Below are 12,706 nucleotides of genomic sequence, written 5' to 3' on the forward strand. Positions count from 1 at the left end.
ATATCATGAAATCCAAAGAAAAATTCAGGAACTGAAGAATTCACTGAATGAAAATAGATCAAAAGCTTCGATAATAGACTAGATCAAACAGAAGAATGAATCTCAGAACTTGAAGATAGGTCTTTGGAAATAACCTAGTCAGACAAAAATAAAGGTTAAAAGGCTAAAAAAGAATGAGCAAAGCCTTCATGACATGTAGGACACCAGAAAGTCACCAAATATTCAATTTTTGGTGTTCCAGAAGATAAAGAGAAAACAAATGGATTAGAAAACCTATTTAATGAAATAATAGATGAAAACTTCCCTAAGTTTAACAAGAGGTTTAGATATCCAGGAGGATCAAAGATCCCAAAGATAACATCTAAAAAGGTCTTCTCCACAACATGTTGTCAAACTGTCAAAAGTCAAAGAGAAAATTTGAAAAACATTAAGAGTGTCTGTCTAATCATTTATAAGAGAACCCCCATCAGCTTAACAGTTGACTTCGCAGCAAAAACCTTATAGGCTAAGAGAGAGTAGAGGATATATTCAAAGTTCTGAAAGAAAACACCTACCACCCAAGGATACCATACCCAGCAAAGTTATTCTTTCTTCGTAAATGAAGGAGAAATAAAGTCTTTCCCAGACAAGCAAAAGCTGAGGGAATTCACCACCACTAGACTGATAAGAAATGCTTTAGGGAGTCCTATACCCGAAATTGAAAGACTAGTAACTATCATCATGAAAACACGAGACTATAAGTAAAAACCACTGGCAGAGCAAATACATAATCATGAAGGGAAAAAACTCAAATGTTTCCACTACATGATATCACCAAACCACAAAGATAGAACAATAAGAGAGAAAGAAAGGAACAACGAATATACGAAACAACCAGAAATAGAAAAACTGAGCAGACCAATAACAAGTAGGGATGTTTAATCAGTAGTAAAACATTTCCTAACAAAAAGTCCAGGACCAGATATCTTTACCACCAAATTCTACCAAAGTCTTAAGGAAGAACTAACACCAATCCTCAATCCCCCAAAATTGAAGGGAAGGGAATTCTAACTCATTCTATAAAGCTAGCATTATGTTGATATCAGAACAACAACCAAAAGAGAAAACAGGCCAGTATCCCTGATGCAATGATGGTTCAGCATATGCAAATCAATAAATATGATACATTACATCAATAGAATGAAGGACAAACACCATGTGATCATCTCAGTAGAGTCAGACAAAGCCTTTGATAAGAATCAACATCCTTTCATGATAAAAACTCTGAACAAACCGGGTAAGCATATAAGGAACATACCTCAACATAATGAAGCCCATGTATGACAAGCCCACAGCTAACATCATACTGATTGGGGAAAAGCTTTCACCTTTTGCTCTGAGACTTAGAACAAGACAAGGATGTCCACTTATTCATCATGGTACCGGAAGTACTATCTACAGCAGTCAGGCAAAAGAAAGAAATAAAAGGCATCCAAATTGGAAAAGAAGTCAAATTGTCCTTCATTACTGATGATATAATCTTAAATCTAGAAAAAGTTGATGGCTCCCCCAGAAAACTCTGAGGTCTTATGAGAAATTTAGTAAAGTTGCAGGATACAAAATAAACATATGGGCTGGGCAGTGGCTCACATCTGTAGTCATAGTGCTTTCGGAGGCTGAGGTGGAAGGATCACTTGAGGATAAGGGTTCAAGAACAGACTGGACCCCAAAGCTAGACTCCATCTCTACAAAATATTTTTTAAAAATTTAAAGTTATCCAGTCACAATGGTGTATTCTTCTAGTTCCAGCTACATGGGAGGCTGAGGTGGGAGGATCACTTGAACCCAGGTGTTTCAGGCTTTGGTGAGCCATGATTGAGCCACTACACTTCAACCTGGGCAAAAAAAAAAAAGAAAACATACAAAAATCAGTAGTGTTTCTGTATGCTGATACTGAGCTAGCTGAGAAAGAAATCGAGAAGGCAATCCCATTTATAATAGCTACAAAAAGAGTAAAATACCCAGGAATAAATTTAACCAAGGAAGTGAAAGTTCTCTACAAGAAAAACTAGAACAGTGATGAAAGAAATTGAGTGGGACACAAACAAATAGACCTCCATGCCCATGGATTAGAATAATTAATATTGTTAAAATGACCATATTTTCCAAAGCAATCTGCATATTTAGTGCAATCTCTATAAAATACCAATGACATTATTCATAGAAATAGAAAAAACTCCTAACTTTTTTATTTTATTAAAAAAAATTTTTTTAAAGATGGTGTCTCGCTGTGTCACCTCTGCTGTCTGCTGGTCTTGCACTCCTGGGCTCAAGCAGTTCTCCCACCTTGATTACATGCGTGAGACACTGCATCCCACCTGAATCCTAACATTTATATGGAAACTGAAATGAGCCTGAATAACCAAAGCAATCTTGAGCAAAAGGAACAAAGGTGTGGGTATCACACTACTTTACAATATATTACGAGACTATAGTTACCAAAACAGCATGGCATTGGTATAAAAACAGACTAATGGAACAGAGTAGGACACTCTCTTTAATAAATGGTGTTGGGAAAATTGGACATCCATATACAGGAGAATAAAACTGGATCTTTATCTCTCACCACATATAAAATCAACTCAAGATGCATTAAGGACCTTAAATATAAGATCTAAAAGCATAAAACAGTAATTTTGAGAAGAAAACAAAGGGAAAACACTGTAGGACATTGGCTTAGTAACAATTTTATGGCTAAGACCTCAAAAACACAAGCAACTAAAACAAAAACAGACAAATGGGATGTTATGAAACTGGAAAGCATCTGGGCTGGGTGCAGTGGCTCATGCCTGTAATCCCAGCACTTTGGGAGGCCAAGGTGGGAGGATTGTTTGAGGCCGGGAATTGGAGAACAGCCTGGTAACAGAGTGACCCATTTCTTGGTGGCACATACCTGTGGTCCCAGCTACTTGGGAGGCTGAGGCAGGATGACTGCTTGAGCTCAGTGGGTTAAGGCTACAGTGAGTCTTATTCACACCACTGTACTCCAACCTAGGCAACAGAGTGAGACACTGTCTCAAAAAATAAATTAAAAAAGCTTCTGCACAGCAAAGGAAACAATCAACGGAGTGAAATAACAACCTATTGAGTAGGAGAATATATTTGCAAACTGTCTGAGAGAGTAGTATCCAGAATATACAAAGAACTCGACACAACAGAAAAAAAGATCCATTTAAAAGGGGGAAAAGACATGAATAGACATTTCTCAAAAGAAGACATACAAATGTGGCCAACAAATATATGAAAAAAATGCTAAAAAAAAAATGCTCAACATTACTAATCATCAGGAAAATGCAAATCCAAACTACAATGAAATATCATCTTGCGCCAGTTAGAATGGCTATTTATGACTAGGTATAGTGGCTTATGTCTGTAATCCTATCACTTTGGGAAGCTGAGATGGGAGGATCACTTGAGGCCAGGAGTTTGAGACCAGCCTTGGTAACATGACAAGACTCTGTCTTTACAAAAAATTTAAAAAATTAGCCAGGTGTGGGTTACATGCTTGTCATCTTACCTTACTTAGGAGACTGAGGTGGAGGGATCCCTGAGCCCAGAAGATCCAGGTTACAACGGTGAGCTATGATTTGTTTGTTTTTTGAGAGACAGCGTTTTGCTGTGCCACCCAGGCTGTGCTGTGCCACCCAGGCTTGAGTGTAGTAGCTCCAGCAGCCTGGGTGGCACAGCAAAACCCTGTCTCTCAAAAAACAAACAAACAAAAAACTATTACAAAGACAAAAAATAACAGATGCTGGCAAGGATGTGGAGAAAAGAGAACTCTTTTTTTTTTTTTTTTTTTTTTAAATCAATGGCTCAATTTGATATGGGATGATAGAGAAAAGAGAACTCTTATATGCTGTTGGTTGGAATGCAAATTAGTACAGCCACCATGGAAAACAGTATGGAAATTTCTCAGAAAACTAAAAGTAGAACTGCTATACGATCTAGCAGTTTTGCTACTGGGTATTTATCCAAAGGAACAGAAATCATTATATCAAAGGGATACATACCTGCACTTGCATATTTATTGTAGCACTGTTCACAATAGCAAATATATGGAATCAACCTAAGTGTTCATCAGTGGATGAATGGATAAAGAAAATACAGCATCTATATACAATGGAATACTATGCAGCCATGAAGAAGAATGAAATAGTCATTTGCAGCACATGGGTGGAACTTGAGGTCATTATGTTAAGTGAAATAAGCTAGATACAGAAAGACAAATTTCACATTTTCACTCCTATGGGAGCCAAAATAGTTGATCTCACATCTGTAGTCCTAGAACTTGGGAGGCTGAGATGAGAGGATCACTTGAACCCAGGAGTTTGAGGTTACAGTGAGCTATGATTGTGCTACTACATTCCAGCATGGGCAACAGAATGAGACCCTATCTCTTAAAAAAAATTGATCACATGGAAATAGAGAGAAGAATAATAGATTATAGGTACCAGAGTCTGGGAAGGTTACGTGAACAGGAGAGGCATGGTGAAGAGAGGTTGGTCAGTACAAACATATAGTTAGGTGGAATGTATAAATTTTTATTTTTGATAGCAGGGTATGGTGACTGTTGTTAGCAAGGATGTATTGTGTATTTCCAAGTAGCTAGAAGAGAGAACTTGTAATATCCTTAACACACAGAAATGATAATTACTCAAGGTGATGGGTACTCCAGATACCCTGATTTCATCATTACTCATTACATGCATGTAACAAAATATCACATTTACCCCATAAATACATAAAATATATCAATTAAAGAAAGTAAAGATTGTTTTTCTTGCCATTTTTTTTCCCAGAGAGTTTGTGCTTCAGAATGAGGTGGAAGATGTATGAATTTACTATTATTTTTTTAGCCTCAGTTTGGGTGTGCATTTCTTAGTGAGACCATCTTGTTGGCTGATTGTGATTGTAGGTTTTAAAGATTTTTCATACTTAAGGCCCCAGCACGCAAATCAACTTCTTCAGCTAGTGCTCAACAGGAGAAATTATGATTTATGTTCCAATCCAGAAAGAAAAATTGGCTATGATAGACTTATTGAGATGAGATTAAGTCTCCAGTAATACGAATATGGCCATGTGTACTGTTCTTCATTGGTTATTTAAGGAATTTAGGAGAGAAGTTTGACTGTATGTACTTTTTTACCCTATATGTTAGAATTTAACTGCCCAAGATGTGATTCTTAGGCATCACATGGTACCTAAAAATCATGAAAATGATTTTTGTCATTTAAGAAATAGACAATACGTTCACTGATTTCAGAAATCCAAAAGTTTTAAAAGGTTGGTATCATGAAGTTTCCCTCTCACTTTTGCCCTCTGTCTTCCTAGGCCCTCGCTACTTACCACACAGGTTCCACTGTTTAGATTTTTTTAATGCATCCTGTCAGAATTTCTTTATGTGTATATAAGCAACAAAAAATACAGATTCCTGTGTTCTCCTCTGTACACTCAAGGTAGAACCTTATATATGCCGGTCTGAACCTTGCACTTCCAACGTAATAGTATACTCTGAAGATCTTCATATATTTGCACATAGAACTTCTTGTTCTTTTTTTTTTAACAGCTTTATAGTATTCCATTAAAGCATGTACAGGTTGAGCATCCCTAATCCAAACATTTAAAATTTGAATCTTTTTTAGCACTACATGATGCCCAAAGGAAATGCTTATTGGAACATTTCAGATTTTGGATTTTCATATTAGGATTGCTCAACCTATAAGTATAATGCAAATATTGAAAAATCTGAAATCCTGGTGCTCTTTGTGAAATTCCACCATGGCGTACCGTGGCCAGGGCCAGAAAGTGCAGAAGGTTATGGTGCAGCCCATCAACCTCATCTTCAGATACTTACAAAATAGATCTCGGATTCAGGTGTGGCTCTATGAGCAAGTGAATATGCGGATAGAAGGCTGTATCATTGGTTTTGATGAGTATATGAACCTCGTATTAGATGATGCAGAAGAGATTCATTCTAAAACAAAGTCGAGAAAACAACTGGGTCGGATCATGCTAAAAGGAGATAATATTACTCTGCTACAAAGTGTCTCCAACTAGAAATGATCAATGAAGTGAGAAATTGTTGAGAAGGATACATTTTGTTTTTAGATGTCCTTTGTCCAGTGTGAACATTTATTCATATTGTTTTGATTACCCTTATGTTATTACAAGATGTCAATAAATGCTATGGGATAGTTTGTATTAAAACATTTACATTGCTTCTGTTCAGTGGTGGAGACCTTTTACACACACAGTAACACCATTTGTTGTTGGTATTTACTTTAGTTTTCTGAAGGGTGGCAGTTGCCTTGAGCACTTGGTATTCTCAGATCTTGGACCTGTAGATTTTGAGGCAGATTAGGAATTCTGCCTGACAGGTAAGCTTCCAGTATTGGGAGGTCGAGAAAGGGAGGGTTCACAAAAATGAATAAGGGTTATTGCACTAACAGGTGTCTTTAGCACTTCTAGTTCTGGGTGCTGGAATACTAGAGTTTCTAACCTAAGTAGGTTGGGGACATTATTTAATGGTGTCAGTATTTGCTGAACACTCTCATTGAGTCACTGTGAGTTTGAAATTCATTCAACTGACTACAGCATGCAAAGAAAACACTGGGCAGCAGAGGGAGTTCCAGCCCTGAGACTGCTTCAATCTTGCGGGTGAAAAGATTGAAGCTTTTTCAGAGCAGAGCAAAGACCTCCCTGCAGCTTTCTTGGCACCAGAATAGCTGGGAAGAAGGATAAAAGCCCAGAAGAGTATAATCCTTAAGAAAACCTGCTGGCTGCCTTTTCCATTTCCCTGTGTGGCCTTTCTGACCTGGCTGCCCTGTGGAAGCAGAGCTGTGCCTGCTGTGGCTTATTCTGAATGGATCAAGACATGGAACGTTCTATTTTTGACAGAGCAAATGATGATAGTGAGAATTAAGGTACAGTGAACTCTTACAATTGAGCTTTGTATTTAGAAATCTCTGCTTGCTTTCCTGCTCTACTGGAGCCTGTGGTGTTTGCTTTTTAAGTTGTACTTTTCCACAATCCAGATCGTTTCTTCCAACCAGAATTCGTGGGAGGCGTTGCTCTCTGCCTCGTGAAGGTTACTAAAACATCCTGCTGGGAAGCTGCTCTTGTTGGCAGCCCTTGGTTACGTCAGCTTTTCTGGAATGGCTGTTGGTTGCTGAGGGGATCTTGATAGACACCCCCAATCCTCATGGCACTCTTGAAGAGGGGTTGGAGGAATAGAGAATCAGGTTCTGAAAGAAAAGTGCCGATGTGGGCCTGGTGTTCAGTTAGCAGGTAGGGAGAAGAAGTTTGAAAATCGTAGGATATTGTGCTTTGGGCTGCCAGCTCTTGTCCTGCCACACTTGTCAACCATTTCCAGATTAGAGAGTGTACCTCTAGTTTGGATTAAGGCATCATAGGCCAGGAAGTTTTATGGTGGGGTAAGCCTAATAGCACCTCAGGTTAGCTGGATGACCCAGGCATTTTCCTTAACTAAACCATCTACTCATGCATGCTTTTATGAGGAAATGCTTGTTAAAACTTTAGCATTGAGACAGGCTTGTGCTGTTGCCCAGGCTGGAGTGGAGTGGCAATCACAATTCACTGCAACCTTGACCTGGGCTCAAGCGATTCTCCCACTTCAGCCCCTGAAGTAGGTGGAATCCACAGGCACACACCACCAAGCCTGGCCATTTTTTGTTTTTGTTTTTGTTTTTTTTTTAATGGCAGAGCTAGTTGAGGCTTTATTCTGGAAAATAACAAATTGTTTTGTAGCTGGAGTCATGGGCCAGGGGGGTACCCAGGAGTTCATTGTCTGGGGTACACCCCGAGTGGGCTGAGGGCTAGGACTGAGCCTCACTCATGTGAGGCTATGCTCACTCCTGTTCCCTATGTTTCCCTATACAGTGGCCACTTCCGCAGGCTCTGGGGCATCCACAGGAAGGGATGGGCTGGGAGGGGCTGCTATGCCGATTTACTTGGGCAGGACATCAGAGGACTAAGACACCAGCTTCCCATCTCGGGTCTCTATTTCCTTCACAACCATGGCCTGGGAGGAACCCTGGGGGAGCTGGTGTGGCTGAAGGATCCAGAGCCCCCATCAGAGCCAAAGCTGGAGCCTAGCCATAGCTGAGGCCAGGGCTTGTGAGGTCCCACAGGCCAAGCTTAGCGCACCTGAGTAGCCGCTGGTGGTCTTTGTGCTTATGTTCTATATCCCAGACTTCAGCCTACTCTTGTTGCCCTCCAGCAACTTCCCGTAGGTGGTGACCTCTGTGTCCAGGGCCAGCTTGATGTTCTTCAGCTCCTGGTATGCCAGCTTGGGGTGTGGTATCCTTTTTTAAAAAAAAAAAAATTATTTTTAAATTTTTATTTTTTTTAGACTGGGTTATAAGACTAATTTTTATATTTTTGGTGGAGACGGGGCCTCGCCATGTTTCCCAAGCTGGTCTCGAACTCCCGGCCTCAAACAATTCATCCACCTTGGCCTCCAAAAGTGCTGGGATTAACATGTGAGCCATTGCACCCAGCTGCATTGCTGTCCTTACCGGCCAGCTCCCCACGCTACTTGCATTTGTGACGGCAGCCTCCAGGGAAGTCCTCTGACCTTTGAGGTCCTCAGTTTCAGCCTGGAGCTGGCTGATGTTCTGGTTAATCTCAGAGATTTTAATCTTCATGTGACACAGATTATCCCCATGCTTCCCATCCAGTGTCTGCAGTTCCTCATACTTGATCTGGTATATGTTCTCGGCCTCGGCCCAGCTACAGTTGGCGATCTCATGCTTGTCCTTGACCTCAGTGATGATGCTGTCTGTGTCCATGGAGTGGCTGTTGTCCATGGACAGGACCACAGATGTGTCCAAGATCTGGGACTGCAGCTCCTGGGTCTCCTTTTCATACAGCTGCCTGAGGAAATGGATCTCATCAGTCAGCCCTTCCATGCAAGACTCCAGCTCTACCTTGTTCACGTAAGTTTTGTCCATAAACTTCTTGATGAAGACAAATTCATTGTCCATCTCTGTACACTTATCGATCTCATTCTCATGTTTATTCTTGAAGTCCTCCAGCAGCCCCTGCACATTGCCAAGCTCTGCCTCCGGCTTCAGCTGCTCCTGGCCCAGAATGTACAGCTGCTGCTGAAGGTTGTTGATGTAGCTCTCAAGCATGTTGTCAATGTTCCTCTGCGCTGTCTGCTGCTGCTGCTGGAGGCTGCACTTGCTCTCCAGCATCTTGTTCTGCTGCTCCAGGAGCTGTACTGTGTCTGTGAAGAAGGCAAATGTACTGTTAAGGGTCTTGATCTGCTCTTTCTCCTGGGCACACATGGCCTGGTTATTGAGTTCCACTTCCAGCTTAAGGGGGGCTCAGCAGGCTCTGGTTCACCATGACGGCTGTGATGCTCCCCATTATCACTGGCCCTGCCATATAGCTTCCACCCAGACCCATGCCGGCACCCAGGCCATCCCAGAAGCACTGCTACTACCCACTTGGGAGAGCCTTGAGGAGTTAATGTGGGCACTGGTCCACTCGTGTAGAAGCAGCTGCTGAAGATGCAGGGACCAGAGATCGATACCTTGTAGGACGTCTGGGTCACCCTGGTGAACATGGTAGAGGCAAGAGTGGAGGCAGGTGGTCCAAACCAGGCAGAGATATGAGAGGGAGTAGAGAAGCTACATCTAGGTCTAACTTTTTAGTTACTTTTTGTCAAGATAGGATCGTACCATGTTGCCCAGGGTAGTCTCCAGCTCCTGAGGTCAAGCAATCCTCTTGCCTCGGCCTCCCAAAGTGCTGGGATTACAGGTGTGAGCCACTGTGCTCAGCAAAACTTTCTTTTTAAGGTAGCTTGAGAACTTAAGTCTATTAGTACCTGGAGTTTAACTTAAAAGTTATATCCAATGGAATTATTAAAAATTAAAAAATTAGCTTAGTACCTGTTTATTATCAAAATGCAAACAGTATAGAAATAGAAAAAATATTGTTCCTTTTCCTGCTAGTATTCTCCGTAGATGACCACTGTTGAGAGTTAGATGCTTATCCTTCTGAACTTCATACTAATAGGTATAGGTTGTTTTGTTTGTCATTTTGGTATTTTACTCGTTTTTAAAAAAATTGTTTTTAGGTTGAGTGCAGTGGCTTACACTTGCAACCTCAGCACTTTGGGAGGCTGAGGCAGGAGGATCACATGAGCTTAGGTGTTTGAGACCAGCCTGGGCAACATGGTGAGACCCCATTTCTATAAAAAATAAATTTAAGGCCTGACATGGTGGCTCACGCCTATAATCCCAGCACTTTGGGAGGCCAAGGTGGGTGGATTGCCTGAGCTCAGGGGTTTGAGACCAGCCTGGACAACACAGTCAAACCTCGTCTATACTAAAATACAAGAAAATTAGCCGGGCATGATGGTATATGCTTGTAGTCCCAGCTACTCAGGAGGCTGGGGCAGGAGAATAGCTTGAACCCAGGAGGTGGAGGTTACAGTGAGCTGAGATCAGGCCACTACACTCCAGCCTGGGTGACAGAGCCGGAATCTGTTTCAAAAATAAATAAATAAATAAATAAATTTTTAAAAAATTAGCCAGTTCTGGCTGTGGTCCCAGCTACTTGAGAGGCCGAGACAGGAGGATTACTTGAGCCTAGGAAATTGAGGGAGGCTGCAGTGAGCTATGTTCATGTCACTGCATTCCAGCCTGGGTGGCAGAGTGAGACCTTGTCTCAAAAGAATAAAAAATTGTTTTAAATTGTGGTAAAGTACACATAATATGTATTTACCATCTTAACCATTTTTAAGTGTACAGTTGAGTAGTGTTAAGTATATTCGCATTGTGCAGCCAGTTTCTAGAACTTTTCATCTTGCAGGACTGAAACTCTACCTATTAACTACATTTTCCCGAATCCCCTGGCAACTACCATTATTATTCATCTTTCTGTCTCTATGATTTTTTCTGTTTTAAGTACTCCATATAATAGAATCATGCAGTATTTATGTCTTTGTAACTGGCTTATTTTATTTAGCATAATGTCCTCAAGGTTCGTTCATGTTGTAGAAAATGTTGGAATTTTTTTCTTCCTTTTTTGAGGGGGGATATGGGGTGGAGACAGTCTTGCTCTGTTGCTTAGGCTGGAGTGCAGTGATGTGATCTCGGTTCACTGCAAGCTCCACTTCCCAGGTTCAAGTGATTCTCATGCCTCAGCCTCCTGTGTAGCTTGGACTACAGGTGTGTGTCACCACACCTGGCTAATTTTTTGTGTGTATTTAGTAGAGACAGGGTTTCACCATGTTAGCCGGGCTTGTCTTGGAACTCCTGGCCTCAAGTGATCCACCGCCTCAGCCTCCCAAGTGCTGGGATTAAAGGTGTGAGCCACCATATCCAGCCTCTTTAGTTTTAAGGTTGAGTAATATTCCGTTGTATCCACATTTCACATTTTGTTTATTCATCCACCGATGCATCATCTGGGTTGCTTCCATCTTAGCCTATAATGAATAATACTGCCATGACCCTGAGTATACAAATGTCTCTTTGAGAAGATGCTTTCAGTTCTTCTGGATATATACCTAGAAGTAGAATTGCTAGATCATGTGGTAATTATGTTTTTAAATTTTTGAGGAAACGCCCTACTATTTTCATAGCAGCTTCACCTTTTCACATTTTTACAAGCAGTGGGTAAGGGTTCCAGTTTCTCCACGTCTTTGCCAACACTTGCCTGGTGGTTTTGATAGCCACCATTCTAATGGGTAGGAAATGGCACGATTGTGGTTTTGATTTGTATTTCCCGAACAATTATTGATGTTAAGTATCTTTTCATGTGTTTATTGGCTATTCAGATGGAGAAGTGTCTATTGAAATCCTTTGCCCATTTTTAAACAGGTTATTTAGTTTTTGTTGTTGAGTTGTAGGAGTTCTTTGTATATTCGGATATTAACCTCTTATCAGATATGTGATGTTTTCTCCCATTCCGTAGATTGCCTTTTTTCCCTCCATTATTGTGTTCTTTGATGCAAAGAAGTTTTTAACTTTGATGCTCATTTTATCTATTTTTACCTTTTATTGCCTGTATTTTTCGTGTCTTAGGTATTTTTTTTTACTTTGGAGAGGGTTTCTTTTTTCTTTTTTTCTTCTTTTTGCAGTTGAGTATCTCAAATCCAAAATATGACATGCCTCAAAATCTGAAGTTTTTTGAGAGCCAACATGACACTCAAAAGAAATGCTCGTTGGAGAATTTTGAGTTTTGGATTTTCAGATTTGGGATGATTAACGGGTAAGTATAAGGCAGATATTTCAAAATCTGAAAGAAATCCTAAAATCTGAAACACTTCTGGTTCCAAACATTTTGGATAAAACATACTAAAACTGCATTTTTAAATTAATTTTAATTTATTAAAAAAATTTTTTTTTGAGACAGAGTTTCTCCCTTGATGCCAGGCTGGAGTGCAATGATGTGCTCTCAGCTCACTGCAACCTCTGCCTCCCAGGTTCAAGCGATTCTCCTGCCTCAGCCTCCTGAGTAGCTGGGATTACGGGCATGTGCCATCACGCCCAGCGAATTTTTTGTATTTTCAGTAGAGGTGGGATTTCTCCATGTTGATCAGGCTCGTCTTGAAATCCCGACTTCAGGTGATCCACCCACCTCGGCCTCCCAAAGTGCTGGGATTATAGGCGTGAGCCATCATGCCCAGCTTTTT

At 40.8% G+C, this 12,706-nt stretch overlaps 2 protein-coding genes across 2 annotated transcripts in view; both read left to right on the top strand.

Moving 5' to 3' along the window:
* The window catches only part of RNGTT (RNA guanylyltransferase and 5'-phosphatase), a 347,127-nt gene that overhangs the window by 20,973 nt on the left and 313,448 nt on the right, over window positions 1-12,706 (top strand). The gene's annotated exons all lie outside the window — the stretch shown is intronic.
* Window positions 5,778-6,267, top strand: LOC108288028 (small nuclear ribonucleoprotein E). The gene has a single exon (XM_017506812.2). It carries the CDS (start codon window positions 5,818-5,820, stop codon window positions 6,094-6,096), a length of 279 nt encoding a protein of 92 aa, XP_017362301.1. The 5' UTR covers window positions 5,778-5,817; the 3' UTR covers window positions 6,097-6,267.

This window comes from Cebus imitator, unplaced genomic scaffold (assembly GCF_001604975.1).
Source record: "Cebus imitator isolate Cc_AM_T3 unplaced genomic scaffold, Cebus_imitator-1.0 Scaffold359, whole genome shotgun sequence".
Classification (NCBI taxonomy): domain Eukaryota; kingdom Metazoa; phylum Chordata; class Mammalia; order Primates; family Cebidae; genus Cebus; species Cebus imitator.

What these genes read in the sequence shown, in the direction of transcription:
- LOC108288028 (XM_017506812.2), top strand. Translation starts at nt 5,818, where the DNA reads ATGGCGTACCGTGGCCAGGGCCAGAAAGTGCAGAAGGTTATGGTGCAG.